Source organism: Anopheles stephensi, chromosome 3, assembly GCF_013141755.1.
Source record: "Anopheles stephensi strain Indian chromosome 3, UCI_ANSTEP_V1.0, whole genome shotgun sequence".
Taxonomy (NCBI): Eukaryota; Metazoa; Arthropoda; class Insecta; order Diptera; family Culicidae; genus Anopheles; species Anopheles stephensi.
In genome coordinates this window covers 17,556,673-17,577,228 of record NC_050203.1, presented here as the reverse complement: position 1 = coordinate 17,577,228, position 20,556 = coordinate 17,556,673, and the positions used below count along the sequence as shown (strand labels likewise).

At 44.5% G+C, this 20,556-nt stretch overlaps 1 protein-coding gene across 3 annotated transcripts in view; it reads left to right on the top strand.

Moving 5' to 3' along the window:
• LOC118511239 (mediator of RNA polymerase II transcription subunit 13-like) overlaps positions 1 to 18,763 on the top strand; it is a 67,460-nt gene extending 48,697 nt beyond the window's left edge. The window contains exons 1-4 of one of the 3 annotated variants that reach the window (XM_036054078.1): positions 9,995 to 10,132; positions 12,928 to 13,238; positions 14,209 to 14,513; positions 16,125 to 18,763. In XM_036054078.1, the coding sequence (XP_035909971.1) occupies positions 13,089 to 13,238; positions 14,209 to 14,513; positions 16,125 to 17,190 (1,521 nt within the window). In that variant the 5' untranslated portion in view covers positions 9,995 to 10,132; positions 12,928 to 13,088 and the 3' untranslated portion in view covers positions 17,191 to 18,763. Of the gene's footprint in view, positions 1 to 9,994; positions 10,204 to 12,927; positions 13,239 to 14,208; positions 14,514 to 16,124 lie in introns of those variants that run through there. The other 2 variants (XM_036054079.1, XM_036054077.1) reach the window with 2 other exon arrangements.
• The last annotated feature ends 1,793 nt before the right edge of the window (positions 18,764 to 20,556 follow it).

Here is a 20,556-nt window from a genome sequence, read left to right as displayed (position 1 = left end):
AGGTTTGCTAGTCCAAACGTTTGGTGTTGTGTTCAGACTGGTTCTGGAAACGCACATGAATGGAAATCATAATGAATCATAAGCTTAATGTTTGCGTTCACCTTAAGAACGGGGCATCTGGGAGGCAAAAGTTTTTGGACCGAATGACGTTTAAGGTATCGCATCTCCCGCAGTGGAGAGTACTCGACGCTAGTAGTGGAGCCGGTTTTATACCATCATCCCGTGGCTCTCTTAATGCTAACGATCGGTCGGCTGCCGTGCTGTTTGAGTAAGTGTATTGAGCATAAATTCAATTGAATAATATCCTATTTTATGTTCCGAGAGTGTGCGGCCCGTGCCGCTGGCTCTATGTACTCCGGCTTTGTACGACGACAACAACGAACCGACCGTTTGTCTGTGTGTGCGTGTGTTTGTATGTGTCATGGCATTCGAATAGATGGAGATTTATACGATGGCAGAAGGTCTGCCTTAGCATTAGCATTAATTTTCTGTGCTAGAAAGATAAATTATTCGTCGTGTTTTTTTCTTCTCTTGTTTGCTGTTCCGAACAGGAATGGTTTTCAAGCTTCATCTCGCTTCTTTAGGGTACAGAGTTGCTTGTAGTAGCACTTGCTCACTCTCGCGTATTGCTTCGGAAAATTGTGGTCCTTCTCTCCTGCCGGTATGTCTCTTTGCGGATTCACAAAACTAATCCTAAACCTCCACATACACACACACACACACACACACCAACACTGCTTGTGCTACACCACTTGTTCTCCCACAGTCACAGCAAGTAAAGGAACGTGCTTAATTTTCATGAAAATAAATGCTACATAGTTAAACAACCATGCCTGCAACAACTACTGCTGTATGGTGTAGTTAAACAACCACTCACACCACTCACTACTAGAGTTTAAAACTAGAGAATCGTACGGTTGGGAATAGCAGAATAGAGCAGTAGTAGTAGCATTCAGTGCTTGTTGCCGACCCTTGCCGCCCGCTTTTTCCTGAGAAAAACTCTGGCTTCAAAATAGCAAGGAAAAGCTGGGCGAAAGAGAAGCCATGGATGCAAGGGAAAGCGAAGGTTGGAAGCTGTCTTAACGAGCTGGAAGACGGTGCGGGAGGGAAATGGGGGGGAAACGGCCAGTCTGGGGGGACTGCACTAAAAGGCAAAGGTAAATGTTGAAGTTTTATGATCCTTTTGGCGATGAGAATCCGATCGATGATTGTCATCTTGTGCAGCATCGCTTTGGGGGGGTGCGCTGGCTGGGAGGTGAGGCGTGACGGGGTAGGTAGGAATGATGTGATGATGTGGGAAACTTTTCTCCGCTAAACCTTCACACCCTCCGACGGGGCCAAAATTTTCCATCTAATGTTACACAATGTGCACGTTTTACAATATTTACAATGTCGGAACACACTGCGCGGAGGATGGCACGAATTCGTTTAACTTTTGGCTTATTTCTGCTTGATCTTCCCACTGTATACGTACACCCGGTATTAGCTAGCAATGTGTGTGTGTCAGAGAGAGACAGAGAGAAAGCTACTTACGAAAAATATGTTGAAACCATATTTAAAAAAAAAAAAACAGACGAAAATAAAGTTTGCCGGGCCAACGTTTGTATGAGCCGCTTTGTGATTCTTTAAATGAGATTCGAATCGAAAAACCTGAGAAATATCTCAAGATGGGTGGATTGGGAAGGTCGTCCCCTGGGTAGGGAAGGGAGCAGGGGGGAATAAATAATTTCTTGTTATAAAACTTTGTATTCGTTATTCGTCGTGTTTTTCCGATGCTCCTTACGACTCGCCGCGCGCGCTGCTCTTGTGCTTGATGCTGGATACGTATTTCTGTTTGTTTGAATGTTTGCTTGCTCGGTACTCTCGGCTTTGGTCTGCATTCACTCGCCCGGTCGAATTTAAGTTTGAATATTTTATCTCAACTTCATTCCATTTCTTTCGTCTTTTATTTGCTTGTTTGCTGGCTTCGTTGCATCTTTCTCTCTCTCTCTCTTTCGGCTCTGGCTTCACAATCCATCCATCATGTGCCCATATCATGTATTTATGGCAGAAAGCACTTAACCATGTTTTTTTTGTTTGTTCCATTCTTTCCCTTATTTGGGAATGTTGAACCCTTCGTGCGGCTGACGTTAAGAGCCTCTTGTCTGTGTGTTTGTGTAGCTGACAGTTGTTTGAGAGCTGGTTTTATATTTGCTTGTTTCTTATAGCATTTACTTAACGTTTTCTTTATTTTATAGTGTTATTTTATATTATATTTTTTCACATAAAATTATTAACTCTTTCCTAATTTTAAAATATAACGTTCGTACTACATACAGGCTTATTTAAATTTTAACTAATTAAAAGCCGTTGCCTTTCTGTGCGCGCGCATATTCAAACTCTCGTTGTGCAATTAAACCTGTGCTCTCACTTCCACTTGCTTGCCATCTTCAACAGCCGCAAAACAACCCAATTTCCATTGCGCCTAATTGCATGTTCATAAGCATAAACTGCGCTACGACCGACCCGCACACCGACGAACATTTTTGCGGTGTGGCCTGAGCCGCGGGAACACGATCGAGTTGGGCTGAGCAGCAGTAGTAGCAATATACATATCGTAAAACCCCCCGCCCAAACTCCGACAGTCATCCAAAACGGGAGAGCACGGACCCCATATCTTCCCCCCCTTCTTGGGAAGTCGACCGATAAAATCTTAAACTTTGCTTACATATCCGTCCCATCCCGTGGACGAGGATATTTTCTTCTTATATGTTAGCATATAATAGAAGCAATAAAATAGAAATAAATTTATAAATTAATAAAACGCTGCGCAAACGCAGTACGAGTCGACGGTTCGGGTTCGGGTCCAGCCAGTCGTCGTCGTGTTGTGTTTAGAAGTCGTCGAAGCTGTGTTAGACGATGTTGTACAGATCGAGACCGAGAAGGCATCGTGTGGTGTAGAAGCGCTAAGAAGAAAGGTCAACATCTCGACTACACTGCTCGGCTCAACGACGATGGCATCCAAGAATCGCACAGTTACCAAGTAATCTATGTATCCTCCGGACTCGCTCTAGCACGAGCACTACAGTCAAACCGGCAGCATAAAATCTTATGCTGGATGGATTAGAGAGCAGGAGCAGCAGCAGCAGCATGGTTCACGGGAGTTACCGCTGCTTGTTGACACTTTTGTGCCTCCGTCGCCGAACTCGCGTTAAACCGATCGGTTCCCTGCGAAGCTATGCTACAATCTCTCACTATGCTCACCTGTTCAATGCTCTCGATGCTGCTCAAAGAGACGGTCCGTGTCGGTCGGACCGCTCTGGACTCGCTACCATATGTTTTCGCTTCTCTCTCGCTCACTCGCTTTCCTTTCAGCGCTCGGCTTCTGTTTTGATCACGATTTTCCGAACTCGTTGCATGGGAGATGGTAAGGAGTGATGTGGGTGAGTGGGTAGGTGGTTCGCTGAATGGCTAGCTAGCTTGACAGCATTCGACGAACAGGGACACGAGATGGGATTTAATGCTCTGAAAATTAAACGTTACCCGTCGCACGCACACACACACACACTAAAATGCTCGACTTATGCTACTACTACTACTACTACTGCCACCAACATTAATGGGGCAGGATTTTCCACCCATCCAGTTTCACCCCGTTCGTCTCGGATACAACATAAAAATAGCAATAATTATACGAAAAGTTGAAATATATGTATTAAATTTTATGTTCCACCATTCCCGTCGTTCGCTATTTGCTGTGTTGATACCCCGGATTACGGTTTACGGGTTTCGCCATCATCCTGACAATTCCCTTGCTCAGTCCTCAGTACAACCCACTTATCCTACTGCGCTTTCAATGGCCACGTGAAGCCGGGTTGAGTATTATAAATGTGTGTGTGTATGTTGTTATTCGATTTTTCCCTTCGCAATTCCTTCCACTTATATCCCAGGTTTTATCGACATCACATCTCTGCTTTTTTTTTTTTGTTGTTGCTGGAACTTAGTTTGTTATTTTCATTTTCCGATTTTACTCTATTTCTTCCACGGTAGGGTATTCTATTTTCCCGACTACGATCTAGATTACACGACTCAACCATCCACCCTTAGAGAGTTTGGATGTTACACTGTATGTACTTTGGCAAGAAGTTCTCTACTCCTATTTATTTGTTTGTCGGAGGACATTGGGAGAGGGTCCAAAAGCCTGTAATTTCCCTCTTTCCTAAGGTTATGTGTATGTGTGCGAGTGTACTTGGTAGTTATGTTACGTTGTTTAAGTGCTGTCGACATGAGCTGTTGTTGTACAGAAAATAGTAGTAGCAGCAGTTCACACACACACACTGGGTAGCTTACTCGTCGTTATCATTATTTTCGATGGCTTCTAGCGATCGTAAGAAAGCGATAGACAGGGTGAGGGCCCCCGTTGTAAGGATTTGACATTGTAACAATGTTGCTTTGCAAGGGCTTAACAGGCTGTTTCTTACGGGGCCTGGTTTTCTGATTTTCTGGGCCTGTTTTTCGATTCCCAACTTTTGACTATTCGTTGTACGCCCAGCGTGACATTTGTCGTGCCTAATACTTGCTGTAACGTTTCTTTTATTCCGTACTTTTAAATCCCTAAACACCATCGTGCTCTCTCCCTCTCGGCGGTCTTCAATTCAGCTACCAGTGGAAATCGATCGCACAAGTCGTGAATCATTCATTAGTTGTTCGGTTGCGCTTGTTTTGGACGAAATGGTCCTCCATCTGCAACCACCGCGAAGCCATGACATTTGCATTTGCACGGGAAGGTTGTATCTAGGGGCGGCGAATCTGGTCGGCGGTCGGTATGAGAATGTTTCAAGTGTCCAGGGCAGGCATCACGCCGGTTTCACTGAGCATATCCCATCCGAGCGCTTAATGAAGGGGGAGGTGTGGGTTTTTGTTGTGTCCGCCGAATGCAGACTTCAGCTTAATGAAGCAATTAATTTAACCCACGAGTTCCACGACGCTTCGTTGCTGCTGCTGTGCGCTATATTCCCCAACTCTGAATTCGCACCTGTGTGATGTATTGATGAAAATGATATTGTTACTGTCCGAATGATAATGCTAAGAAGAGCAATCGGATCCTGGCCGTGGCGGCGGTGGCGTAACCATAGAAATTGGTCCCTCGAAAGATGTATTTCTAGATAACGCACGGTGTGTGGTATGGTTTCTGTGTGCGGGGAAAATTGCTGGCCGCTGTTTGATATTTAAAACGTGCTATTAGACGGAGAGGAGTTGTAGCTATTTTCGTACCATCTTATGATCTTGCATGTTCTCGACAGCAATCAGATTGGGTTCGCATGTAGTAGGTAGGGTTCGTGTGACTCAGCTTTAAGTTACAGCTCAGTCTAGAAAACACGCGATAGTTTAGATGATTTAAACTCCTTATTCTTGGAATAATTGTATTAAGTAGTTGAACCTAATTTCCATACTCTGTCTCTCTCCACATCGCTTGGCATGTAAAGCAGCATCAAATAACGAATGTAAATCCTTCCACTTCAGTACCATCACGACCACGAACAAAAACTCGTCCGAAACTCCAGCGAAAGGTTAGCCACATTCTCCCGGCTGAACATCTCAGTTTCATCTCGTGATGCTCGTGAAATGTGTGTAATGTTATGCAAATGTGATACAATGTCACATTGTGTTTCACTTTTTCCATCCTCCCCTCGCTGCTTCTTGTTTATGGTTGTCATCGGGAGATCATTTAAACCGAAGAAATTCCCATAAAAGGCATAAACTGCCGATGCCAGCCCAAAAGGCTTTTGTAGCGTTGGTGGAGGGATCTGATTTATGTTTCTGATATTATTGCCTGTGCATGTGCGCATGCATACGAAAAGGTTGTTAAGTAACGATCGGGTTCGTCTAAGCAAGAATCGTCTGTTTTAATTTCACACACAGACACACCATCAGCTCTTACATATGGTTTTGTGAATGGAATGGAAAAGCAAGGCAGCAAACATCTGCATTAATCTGTAAAAGTTTAGAATTTAGTACTGAATGTTGGTTCCGAAAGCAAAAGGCGTTACAATTTCCGAATCAACCGAACAGGAAAATCGAGGGAACACGTACGAGGGAAGAATGATGTGTGTATGTTACTCATTTATTTATTCTTTAACGCAACGAATATGCCATCTGTTTCAACTTACAAACTAACACGTTCTCAAGCATTTTGAAGATAAACAGGCAAATCGAAACAAAACAATACGCACTGCGCTCACCCTAATTTTCACGAAAATGAATTAAAAACAGGATATGATGATGATCCACATCAGGGAATAGCGGAGTGTACAAATAAAATACGGGTTTTCTGTGTGCTATGTAGGAACAGAACCGCACAGTTTTAAATTCCTTTTGCTATATTTCTCGAGTTTCTTTCTACGGGGTTAAAACCTTTGCTGCTGTTTTTCTTTTCCATCCTTTTCTATTTCTATTTCCCGTAAAAGGTTTGGTTCTACATGTGATGGGATGGGAGCAAAGAGTCTGATTTATGCACTATTGTACATAATTATATTGCGAGCAAAAATTAAGGATAATAGGATGGAAGAAAGGGTTGTGCTGATTTGGGCGAAAGGCCCTGTGTTGCGTTGATAGGCCCAACAGTTCAACCGTAGTTATTTAATTTGGCTGATTTTAAACGAATTATAAATACACCCAGGAAGAACAAGTCAGTCACAATTTGCATAGGTCTTCGGGTACAGATCCAATTATATAAAATGGGTATAAAAAGCAGTGACTTGTGTGTTCAAACTTGTTTGAACATTTATTTAAACGTATGTGCGATAAAACGAAGTTTTTTTTTGCTTTAATTTCCCATCCAGCTGGCAAGGGATCGGTAATAAAACGCATAATTAAAAAGGTATTTTTCCCAACAACAAGGGGTGAGTACTACACACCCTTCTAAGCCCTTCAACAACAAAACTTCGCCCGGACTTGTGTGAAATGTCGCAGAAGAATATTTCAATATAATTAAACAATATACATCGAAACGACAAAAAAAAGTTGTGAATTCAAGACACAAGATGCGCAGCGTGGTAAAATATTTCCTAATAAATGTATTTGAACCTCGTTCCAAGTGCCTTTCGCTCTGTTGTATCGCTTGTACAGCAAGCAACCCTTCAGCCTTCGGGTTTTACCGATCAATCAATCTTTAAGCCCCCGGTATATGTGTGTGTGTCTGTGTGTTGTGATGGTTTAATTTTCTGAAACGAACAAAAAAAAAACAAACCCAACAAGGCACACACAACGCCAGGAGCCGTTTTTGGAAGTGGTGTAAGTAAAGCAATGCTAAAGTTTTACAACCTTCTGATGCTCTGCTCGGCTGGAAGGTGATTTTATATCATCAAACCGCAATAATCCAGGCGGTGGCGGCCGCCATGGAAGAGGCGTGTGTAGGCACGCAAAACATCATATGGAAAACTGTTTTCATCGAAAATAATTAATCCCTTCCTTTTACAGTCGGTCGGCTTTACTTTACTTACGAGCGGCGACTATGTATAAAATAAGCATCAGGTTCGACGAAATGACGATTAATAATAGAGTTGAACGGCGATGGTTGGAACATTTGCGGCTTACAGACATACACACACGTACATAAAATCATAAAGTGTTTCGCCCTTTGGAAGGTTTTGCAGTGAAACCAGTGGAATGAGAAGAAAAGATTCATTTTTATAACAACAGTTTGATCTTTCGTTTTCTTCCTCACCTACTCCAGGAGATGATATGTTCGAGTGGTCTCCACCGTGCTTAAGTAAAAGGTGAAAAAGTATTTATCTTTTACACGGGGTTGGCTTGCTCATTTTTCCGGTGCCTAACACAATTAGTTGGTGGGTTTCTTCCCTTATACTGCTAGCTAATGCTTGATGAAACTATACGTTTTATTCAACCCAGCTTTTCTGTGTCTCTTCTGTGTGGCTGAGTGTGTCTGCTGTAATTTAGCTTAAGCTTAGATGTTTCTTAATTTTTCGATTCTCTTTTAGTGTGTGTATGTTAGGTTGGGTGGGTGGGTGTTGCTGAATGCCGCAACGCCTAAGTGGCAGTGAAGAGAGAGGACACTCAAAGAAACACGAGATAATAAGACAGCACACAATGGGTGACTCGCGGGGACGGGACAGGTTTGAAAAGGAGGGTCCGTAGGGAAGCTAAAAGGAATCTCTCATCTCCCAGTACAACAAGTATAATAATACATCCATTGTGTTGTTTGCCAGAGAGAATGAAAAGTAAGCGAACAAATAGCAGCGCGCGCGTACCAAACGCAACATAGTATCGACTCAACCGTTCGAAACGCAAAAAAACCTTGAGCAAACAAAAGGGATGCAGGAAGGTAAAGTAGCTACCACCATACAGAAAATGTGGGGGGGTGATGAGGATAGAAAAGATGAAAGATGACGACAACGAATATAAAGAAATATAATAATACATTCCCGTCGTATTTCTTGCTTTTCTAAATATAATTTCCCCCTTTTTTTACGCGCGCTGCTCTTGCTATACACGATACGGTATGGTGGTGGTAACATACATAAATCCCGTAAGCAAGACAAGCATTTGGGAACGAGGGAAGAGCGAAAAAGGGAAAGGGGGAAGAGAAAACGGGAAAGAAAATTAATAACAACAAGGATGATGCTAATGCGTGCTGTTGTGTCCGGGAGTTCGAAAGGTATAACAAACGCAAACGAAACGATGAACAAACAATAAACAGAAAGCCCTAAGACATTCACTCGCGAAAGGAGGAAAGAAAAAAGGAAAGAACAGATTTAATAATATAGAAGAGATAGAAAGAGAGCGAAAGGAAGCTCTAAAATATGAAATGTAAGATAATAGTATAATGGTATATTAATAGTTACATCGTGCGTTAAGGACAAGCAGGAAAGACAACCAAGGGAGTGGTGTGTTGCGCTGTTGTGCCATCATCATCATAAATCGCTGGATGACGGCTAAAGTTACAATCGTACGCACTTGAAACCAACAAGAAGTAGACGAGACAGCAGCAACATCTCTAACGCCCCACCAAGATTTGTTGCAAACTGCACGGCGCTGCACCACACGCACGAACACACACTGAAACGAACGAAAAGCAGTGAACAAACGAACGAATTAAACAAACAATACAGCAGGAGAAGATATAGGAAATGGTTAGCTATTTGTGCCGCCTGCTCGCTGTACGCTCTTAGTGTGTGGCAAACGTTACTATTTACCTTTTATGCTTTTTGTAACGCACAAAAGGGAGGTCTTTGGTGGTGTGTTGCTAGTGTTGTCCCGTTCACATATCGTGTGTTTGTATGTATGTTGACAGTTATGCTTGTTTTCATGCTTCGCTAGTCTGTGGTCGAAGCAGTATTAGCCACGAAGATCTGTGCCTGTCATTAGCCAAGTGACGTTTCGATCTTCGGTTCCGTTTGATGTTAGTGACCTGTCGGTCTGTCTGTCTGTGCGCGAGAGCACTGCAAGAGAGAAATGCGTAAACCCCAACCCCAGCTGTGTATGAGAATTTCCCCGTATGGGTGAGATAAACACTGCAACCGGTGTATTGCACCAACAAAAACAGCATCCTTTTCATTCGCTACGATGCAACACGATCGATCGTGTGTGTGAAAGGGTCCGTGTTTTATCTTTCTGTTTTGCACTTCCAAAGGACAGGTAGCAAAACAAAAGTGCATCTGCTGTTTATAAAACGCACTCGCACTCATACACACACACACGAGCATAGCAGCATCGCAATCAATGTAGCCGTAGCATGCGCACAGTGTACCGGCTGATGGACAAAACGTTTGCCGGAGAGATTTACTTACTACGAGAGAGAGAGAGCGAATGGTTCGTTGCAACACGTTGGTGTAACGCGTACAGCTTGATGTCTTCCTATCTTTGTTGCGCTAGAACAGAAAAAAAAGATTTAAAGAGCTCACTTTATGACACCGAGAGAGAGAGAGAGAGAGTAAGAGAGCATAAAATTCCAGCCCTTCAACACGCACCGCAAGGAGTTGCAAGCTAACATTTTGCTTCTCCCAACAACCAGAACGCGTTTGACGTCGGTTCGGTACGGTTGTTATATTGCTGGTGCGGGCTTCGCGTACCCTTAAAACGTGTGTATGGTTCGCAAGGATTAATTACGCGCGCGGAGAAAACTTGGTGCATGGTATGTGTGTGTGTGAGTTGCGCGTGCTGAGGTGCTGCAGCAAGCAGAAGTGGAATTGAGCAATGTGAAATGTAATTTTCGAATTTATCGATCCATTTGCTCGCCACCGGTGTGTTTGTCTGTCTCTCTGTCGGTCGGTGGTGGGTGAGCTCATTTGTTTATGTGCACATCCGGATCAATGCGATTAAGTCGAACGTTTCGTCGTCTTGTGCCAGTTGGTGGTTGTGAAAGAGAGAGAGAGAGAAAGGGCAACATGCGATAACTTATCTTGATGAAAGGGATTTACTAATCCTGGATGATTTAAAGTGCATTAAATTATAGCATTTCTTCGGTGGTTTAAAATCGGTTCGTTGTTGGTGTTTGGACATCCTTTCCCATGCATAACCCGAATGGAATTAGATCACCATTGCACTCCTTTCCTACCCGGACACACAAGTCGCGTGTGAGTACACCAGTGCGAGGCCAGAGTGATGGATGATTAATCGAACACGGACACAAACAAGTGCAAATACAACCAACCGGTCGGTAGTGGAGTGGAGGGGTGGGGTTGTGGGACGTGTTATGCAAATGTTCGCGTTTATGTGAACGCAAGGAATAAATGATTTCACTCCTGATGGCAATATACAGTCACAATTAAGCATCACATTGCCTTACCCTCCCCCCCCCCCCCACCCTCCACCCAAGCCACACATCTGTCTCCCCTATACCCAACAACGGTGGACAGACTTAAATGCCAGAGAGTTTAAAATTACCCACCTCCAAATGGGAATGTGATGAATGAATAAACAATGACGACGACGGGGTCGATTGTGCGTGTGTTGTGTGTGGAGTAGTTGCGCTTAAGAGAGTGTGGTCCTGTGTTATGACAGTTGCACTCCATCGATTCACACCGTCATATTGTGAGGGAAGGACGGCAAGGACCGTTTGACGGGTGGAAGAGGGCTCAAAAGTGATGCTAACACGTTGCAGTGTGCGTTCGAGTCTGGGTGTTTTGAATGTGGGGTTGGTGGGTTATTAAACAAATACCACTCGTCGTTGTTTTGTTCGCGTTCATCAAACGACCAATTACACTTGCATTTCAACCACCGGCACTATACCGCAAAAACTGCGCCCTTAGTGTACTTTTGACTGCTGTGTGTTTGAATGTGTGTGTGTTCACTTTTCCCATCTCATCAAACTGACAGGTGCGCGCGAGCGCAGCCTACTACTACTATCATTGCTCCGAATGTCACTTGTCATTAATCCTTTCGTCGAATTTAAATTTAAATTTCGACTCAACCATTCCATACGCCCGCGATTATCCCATAGTGCTTTTACTGTCAAACGCTCCATTGTGTGACATCATTTAGTAGTTGCGATTGTTGTTTTTATAGCATGGTGCTATAAAAAGAGACAATCGCGTTTGATCAAACAACTCGCACCACACGCACCTCATGCACGGGGCCTGCAGATTGCGGTGTAGATTCGGTAGTAGTGTGTGACGGTTTGTTGATGTTTTACTGCCGAAGGAACCTTTCTCATAATCCTCCCTCCGCCCTTCTCAGCTGAACCCTCCTCAAATCACTGGCCAAAGTTTTGATTCGTTTATACGACCAAAAGTTGCGACACATCATCGTTCGTACGCTGATGATTCGTTCGACTTCATTTAACTCTCATATTCAATATGCCGTAAAATGCCGGTGATGGGTGTAAGAGCCGGTGATGGGGGTTCACATAGTTTCTTACGGGACCGATTTTCATAAATTCATTATAAATATAATATATCCCCGCAGTGGAGTAGTAGCAGTGTGTGTGTTTGTTAATTCGCCCTTTCACGAGCTCGAGACCGGTTTCCGTAAGGGGTTTGTTTTTAAAAACCTGCTGCTTATTTAATTAAAGTTGGATTTTTTTATTATTGTTCCAACGAATTCTTCACATCATTATAAAGGTCGGTGATCAAACACGGCATGCATGTGGGGTTTAAAATTCGACTTTTGTAATTCAAATCGTGTCTATTCAAAAGTGGAACTGGCTTAAAATGTGGAATGTTTGTGCCGTTCGTACCGGATGAGAGAAATGTTTCTCAAAAGCAGAAGAAACTTAAAACCACCTCACCACACACACACACACACTCACTCAAACCTACCCCATGTCAAGATTACTTTTCCTGTTGTTTGAGAAATAATATTCTTTGGCGCTATTTATTTATGTTAAAAGCTTGCTCGAACATGCTGCTCTCTTCCATTCTTCGTGTTGCGTTTTGTGAGCGAGTGAGCTAGCTTTAATACATTTAATATTTCATCTTTTATCTTATTTTCTTTACCTTCCTATTCTCTGCTTTCGTTTCCCCAAATCCCTTATCCATTGTTCCGATTGCTTCACGTGTTTCTGGCCTTTTCTGTCTCTGTGTGAGTGTATGTGTGTTTGTACAGTGTGCCTCGAAGATTATTGTTTACATTCCCACAAAACCGTCTTTCGGGCCTGTTGTTCGTCGAAATGGGAAAAGATGTTAACGTGAAGCATGAAATTTTGAAATACCAGAGTGTTATGAATTCTATTTTCACTGATACAGTTCTCGTATACATTTACCACCACCGCCGTTTTTATTCATCCTCGTCATTGGGAAACGAATAGATTGTGTTTTGTTCAGGAGAACGGATTTTATGTTAAAACGAATCGTGATGATTTGCTAAATGCGTTTGGACAGTGCCGTACCTCGTCATGTGCGTTGTTTAGTGTATTTTCTCTCTCTCTCTCTCTCTCTCTCTCACACTCTCTTTATAATAACCGTACGATTTATGTTTCCCTTCACAAAGGTTTATACTGCCCTGCCAAGTGCCCCTTTCCTTATAATATGTTGCTCGAAGCGTGAACATCTGTGAAAGAAAACAATACGAAGTGAAACACTTGTTTAGTTTAAGTTAACACAACCGTGAAACAACAAAAAAAACACACAGTACAATAGAAGAGTACGAAAATGATGGAACTGTTGCCGGAACTAACGATGATACCATCGTTGTCTCCACCGTTCTTCAACCTGCTGCCGGCCAGTGCACTGGCGGCGAACTATCAAACGTCACCGAAGTCGAATGGCCGCAGTAGTCATGGTTCTACCGATGTCTTGGAGGTTCGTCCTATAAATACAGTTGTTGAGCTATTTTTAACATGTAGCTAAAGAAGAAGTAAAAAAACGCATCGTTAATAGTAATATTTAATGAGCAGATAATCATTTCAGCAGCAAGGATAATTATGGCACAATCTATTTTTTTTAAATACTTACAGTGGGGGGTCAACGTTGTAAGGTCACCATAATATAACTCGTTAAATTTTGTTTATCTACATTCTGAGTTGTTTATATAACTTGATTGTAAAGTAAAGTTTAAAAAATCTTCTGGAAAAAGGAGGTCAATTACATGGTCAGTACAATTAGCCCACTTAAAGTGAAACATGGGACTAAGCATGATTTATTGGGCCTTTCAAATAGTGTGGAGTCTGTATTGCGCCGACTCGACAACATGACTCAGAACCGTGCTGTGCTGCATACGTAAGACTACTACTGTCCACAGATATATCCAGCCACTATGTCTGGCAGGCCAAGCACAACAAAGAGAGGTGAAGAATCAAATGAAGAAGACTCATAATTTATTACAGCACATTCAATTCTATTTTCATAATTCAATTGCATTGGTGTCGAAAGTTTGGTAAACGTTTTGCCATGGACATTTTATAAACACATCGTAATGGCGCAGGAAGCTGACACTTTATCGTGAACAGTCTGTATGTTCCCTGTAAAGTTTTCCATTTTATTATGAAAATTTTTGTGATTATAAGTCTATTAAAAGAGAAAACTTAATATCAATTCAATGACAATGTTGTTAAAACTTACAAAAATATTTGTAAAAAATTCGCTGCTGTTGTACGAAGATAAGTTACACATCATAATGCTTGCCTTGAAAGCGATATTTTATAAATATTCTTAAACGCAATAATGGTTAATTCTGTTTTAATGACCACCACTGTACATCTTACTATAATTGCATAGTATTTCATAGCACTTCATAGTTAACCATTCCTCCACTCTATTCTTTCCGTTACAGAAAGATGAAAAACTGTGCGATTACTACCGCCGGATGCCGGTGCTGTACGACAAAAGCCACCCGCACTACAAGTTCCAGTCGAAGAAGGAAAAGGCCTGGCGCGAGCTGAGCCGGCTGTGCGAGATGGACGTGGAGCAGTGCAAGAAGCGCATGACCTACTTCCGGTGCCGGTTCACGGTCGAGCGGCGCATCATGAAGAATGGCGTCAATTGCAGCGAGTGGCCACTGCTCGAGAAGCTCAAGTTTCTCAACAAACACATCAAAATCCGGAGACCGCGTGCCCCGAACGGCGAACCGGACGATACGTAAGTGATCTTTGTGTGCGCGTGTGTGGAACTTGAGAAAGAACGGAAATCTTAGTAAAACTGGGCACTGGGGGAAGAAGCTGCTTCAGCTACAATCATAACATCACTTGATCCTCATTGAACAATTGGAGCAGCACGTCCGACACAGGGAGAGAGAGAGAGAGGGGGGAATCGAGCGAGCCTCTGTGGACAACATCTTTCATCATACGATAGAGATGTAACAACATTTACTTCGTCCGGTACTTAAGTACCGAGTATCAGGGGTGGAAGGTTTCAGAAGGGCAAGGAAGCAGGAAGGATCTAATTTTTCTTGTAGTATGGTTTTGAAATCATTTTAAATGGTTCTTATAAGCATGGGTGGCATGTTAAGATGAAAGAACCATGTGTCTTGTTTTTATAGCAACGATCTTAACCGAAGCTAGTGAAAGTGAATAATTTATTAAACGCTACCATATTCAAATTAATTAATACGCATTAATTCAAATCTTGCATGCGCGTGAACAGAATATCCTCCATACACTTTTCAATCCATTCCGTCAGCTCTAATGACTTTAAGTGCTTGCCGGTGGTGCTGGTGTGCCCGTCTCGATGACTAGCGGCCAACGCCCAGTTTCTTTGCCACCACTGCGCCAATGATGTTTAAGAATAAATTTATTTCTTTGAAAAGTAAATTAGAAGCAATAGAGTGTGAGATGTGAAGATGTTGTTTTGTGCGCGCGAGATCCAAGCCTGCCCGCCAGTCTGCCGTGCCTGTCGTCTGCCGCTCTCTGCGTCTCGTCGTGTGCCACGTTGAAAAGCGGACCGATATGGTTCTAATTTAAACCAATCAAAGGCAAATGGTGTACGAGAGTGAGAGAGTCACGCTTCGGTTACAAGCGATTTGTAGCACCGTTTCCTTGTACGACGATTCCCGCACAGATTCGAACCTGGACCGGACCGTGCGGGTGGGAAAGGATGGTCTGCTAGGGAGGAAGACGGATGACAAGTCTGGGAGTAATTGTGAGAAAAAGATTATTTGAAAGTATCTGCTAGTTATAGCGAAGCGTGTTATTGGCGCTTAGTTTGTACAACTTCTGGTGAATATCTTAAGTCGGAATGGTTGGGTTTCATTGTTAAATACCTCAGGTTCTTAGAACTTCTTCTGGATGAGTTAACATGTTCTCATTTCAATGCTGCATCACTGATGAATGGTTGCTCGAACTTAGGTCAGCTACCGGCTTAACATAGGCCCTAGTATCGAATCCTTCCTGGACGATGGCAATCTTCCAATCTCTTATCTTGATTTTTCTTGACGTCATTTCTCCATCTAAATCGGAGTATACTCCGACTCCTCTGTCCTTGTGACGTGCCTACTTTACTTTAAGTACTGAGCCTAGCGAGTGTAGATCGCTGCACAATAGTAAGATCACTGTAAAGTCTCCATTGACCCTCCATACATACTGGGCCAACAATCTTTCTGGAGCAACTCTTTCTATCGAAGTTGGTTAACACCAGTTTTGGCCAGAATCCATACCTCAAAGGCTTATGCGGAAACTGGGACCCAAAATAACCGTATCAAATGCTCTGTCTTCTTGTACTAATCTCTCTCCTTTTCTATCCTCACCCTTCCAGCGATGACGAGACAAACCCTATGAACATACTGCGAAAGCGGCAGCGCGAACAGCAGGAGGACGTAAAGGACGATCTGCACGCGTACCTCGACCTGCAGCAGATGGCGGTGGCGGCCCAAAACTCCCAAGCTCAACTTCACTACCAGCAGCACCTGAAGCTGCAGGGCCACGGACCGTTCGGTGCACCGCCCGGTGCCGGCTTCCCGTCCGCGCACGACCCCATGTCTCTGCACCATCTGCAGCCACCGCACCCGCACCAGCGCGACCATCAGCTGCCGCCCCCGCACAGCAATCAGCCGGGCGGCGGTGGTTCCTCACAGTCCGGCGCCGGCCAGCAGCAGGTCTCACACGCCGGCCACCACCACCACCATCCGTTCGGGCGGGGCGGAATGGCAGGCGGGGCCGGCGGCGCTCACCATCAACATCATCATCCACACGCGCCGGGCGGCGGTGGTGGAGCGGCTGGCAGTAGTGCAGCCGCCGCAGCCGCCCTACAGCATGGTGCCGGAGCAGGCGTTGCCCCCGGGTCCGCCCATCCCCATCACCATCAGCAGCCGACACCGGTCGAATCGCCGATACCGGCCGCCATGTCCAACGTGGAGGTATCGTACGGCCTACCGAAACGGGCCCGCGTCAGCTACGACGGTGACGAAGCCTCACTGTCCAACTTTAACCTCAACCGCACGGTCAAGTATCAGAACAACCTGGAGCATCAGGCGCACCTGGACGAGCACGGCGCCTACGGGCTGTACGTGGGCGAAGTGTTGCGCAAGCTGCCGGAACGAATATCCTCGCTAACCTCGCTCAAGATCATGCAGCTGCTGTACGAGGCTCAGGTCCAGTCGTTCGACGCAGCACCGTCGGCCACACCAAAGTCATCCTCCGCCGCACAACAGTCCAAAGTTGGCAATGGCGAAACCAATGGTACGACGGGTGGTAGTGGCGGAGCGGCCACCTCTTCCACTGGCAGCCTTCCGAACGGTGGTGGCGGCGCTACCAGTGTCGCCTCGTCCGAGGGTGGCCGCCAGTCGACGGAAAGCGCCGAATCGATGAGCAACAAGGACTAGGCCATAGCCCTCCCGTCCACTGCCGCTTGCCCACCACCACCACCACCACCACCACCATCAACTACCCCGTCGGCGGCGTCCCTGGTGCACTGGTGGTAGTGAACGTCGCAGAGGTCTCGCATCATGCTTTCACACACACACACACGGTATTGGGGGGAAAAAGCCAGAAACCAGCAACCATAAGCAAGGAAGCAACGAAACATGATTGTTTCTTTCACACTCAGCAGCAACAACCCGCAGCTATTATTATTATTTGAGTGTGTCTGGTTAACACCACACACACACACTCCTCTGTCATCATCCATCACCATCACACCATCACTAATTGTAATGATAATGTAGCTAAAAACTATTGCTAGGAAGCGTTTAGTTTCAGTTTTGTGTAGGTTTAATTGTACTGTCTAAAGTAAACTTTACTTTTTTTATTATTATCGAGCAAAAGCGAGAGATCACTCTCAGCAGCCGCAAATTTGACGCACGGGCGGCGCGTATCGTTCGGACCCGGTGCTAGCCATCCTTCAATCCAGTCATTGCGTAATGTGTCCTCTGTGTTCCACCCGTTCCAAAAAGAGTCGTGGTTTTGTGGGGTGCTGTGGAAAAGACCCACTCAGCCTTCTGCTGATAGCAAAACAACGCACCACTGCTTCCTATCCCGTACCACAGCTTACTTCAGCTAGCGTCCGCTAGGTGTCGCCACTAGCTGCGTAGGAGAAAGTTTGAACGAAAATACGCTGTTTGCTGTTCAGTTTGTTGTGTTATTTGCATTTCAGTTTTGAGATTCTTGCAACTGGATTTTAGAGAGCGTGTAATACTAACGAGTACGGAGACGGATCAGGTTTTCTGCAGGCACTCGAAGTGCTTGTTTGTTTCTTTGGTCGTCAACAGGAAGTATATACATGTATATATACTCAAGGAAAGATGATGAACAATTATTGAACTTTTAAGCTACTGACCCTTTGTTCGAGGGGAGCGAATCATGTTTTCCGCGTAGACTTTCCCGTTCGTATCATTAAGCCACACACACGCGGCCTCCTACAAACCGTGGTCTGGCCGTTTGCACAGTGCGCTTAGGGCCTAGAGCTATAAGTGTAGCTAGGAGAACACTAGCTCCTCAGTCATGGCGCACCGTTGGGCCTGCTTTTTATGCATGTGTGTGTGGGGTTGAATAATTTCAAACCGACGGGCGAAGAATACATATATAAATATGAGTATGAAAAAAAAACGTGAACACAAAACACCCAGAAAAAACCAATCAATACCTTTTCTGTCCTAGGTTTAGCAGCCAAACGAGTAATGATGAATGTTGCAAAAGGTAAACTGTGTAAGCATATTATAATAAACTCGACTCGCATAAGGAAAGCAGAACGAATGTGGAAGAGCAAAAGGAAGGGGAAAATGTGTTGCTCGATGTGTTGGTGTAGCGTTGGGAGAAAGGAGGAGAGAAGAGCGCGGAAGAAGGGAAGAGGGTAGAGATTCAGATTGGGCAGGAATATGAGGCAAACAAATAGATGAAACAAAGAAAACTAAACAGCAAACGTAATACAATAAATGTTTCAAAACATCATTAAAACAAGGTATGTCTTTATTTTCGTATAATATCACCGATATATCTTTTTTTAGGTTAGAGCATTGTTGGCCATCGATTTTCTTGAAGACGATGTCTATTTGAACATCAACAACAGTGTACTTGGCTGTTAATTATTAGCAACCAAGAATATCATAGAAAACGTACCAAGAACTGATAGCATCATTCTCCAACCAATGTTGAACGAGGTCAACAACCGGAGAAGACTTCAATCCTAGATAACCAAACCTAACTTCCGAACACCAAGTGAAAGGTCGTTTGGAACACTAGTTCTTGAAGGTTACCAAGAGAAACCCCGAAATGAAATAGAATCGCAAGTGGATTTTGTGAAGACGTTCCAGTGCTCTGTACTCTGCACAACACTTTCCTCTTAACCTCCGCTTAAAGATTCCTCTTAAGTTCGTTAGAGAGCAGAACTGGTCATGATTCTATCATCCTCGTGAGCGCATCCATTGATGAGGAGAAGACTATTTATTACTGTGTTTCTTAAGATCCTAGCTTTACCAGTTAAATTCGCTAACATCGTTTATGGAACTCACTTCCGAATCGGTTCTTGAAAAACTGCAGCCTTTTCCAAGAGGTACGTATCGTTCCTCTGATTCTGCTGCTGCTGATCGACAGCGATCTTAAAGTACTGATAAAGTTGATCCAGTAACAGCTCTCCACGCCCATCACGCAGTCCAGCCGGTGTTGTGGATCCTGCAGAAATCCGATCCACATCCTGCGCACGTACGATCGGTAATTTAACTTTATCCACCAATCCCAACACAGCGTTAACTAGACACATGAGAAAGGACACCGTACCAAGCATCAGAACGGGATGGAGGAGTACGAACAGCTGGAGTCCTAGCAATCCATGCTGCTGCTGCTGCTGCTGGCTAAGGTGATATGGAGGGTATAGTGCAGTACTATCCAAGATCTCCGCCAGCACGTTACCATGGTGCTGATGAGGATGATGATGATGCTGGTGCGAATGCGGTTTCCAGTCCCAATTTCCACCACCATGTGGTTGCTGAGTCGCCCAGTGTGAAGGGTCAACTGCACCACCATCATGATGCCACTCGCCGTAGCTATCGTAGTAACGGCTCGGTGTTAACAACGATCGGTTGGGCAGGTCCTCATCCTTCGTTGGGGCTGCTGGTGAGTAGCGAGTCCTACGTGGGTTGTCCGTTGTCGAACGCTTCCGGGCAGGAGGAACCGTTGGCAATAGGGATGTCACAAAGGAAGGCGTGCCGTGTGGTTGCTTCAGAGGTTGGATAAGTAAACGATTGTTGTAATCCGAGTGTGCCACCATCTGGTACGGAGAGGACGGTTCGGTGTTGAGGAATGAGTCTTGTTGTGGTTCAGGAATCTGTTGCTCGTTCGCTGTCGTAGGAATACTTTTCGGCGATTCAGCATCAATAGCAGGAAGATCACCAACGACACAAGAGAATAGCAAGCCGCTGAATGATAGAACCATCAGGAAGGCTATGGAGTTGCCTTCAGCAGGAATGGAGGAACACATCTTCGCTAGCTTGCGTACGCTACACCTGGTCGGACAGAACTAATCTCTCTTGCTGAAGCATGCTTCAGTTTATAACCGTCTTGCCTGCCGGGTTAACATCTTTTGTCACAAGTGTTCCGCGCACTGGTCACGGATCAATTACGGCGCATTCGCAGGAAGAATAGAGCAACAGTTTGTAAAATGTTGCCAACTTGACAACTTCTCTCCAGCCCCTGACAGCGCCTACTTAACAACGCATTGTGCATCGTAGTGAAGGAAGAGTGATCTATGTATGCAC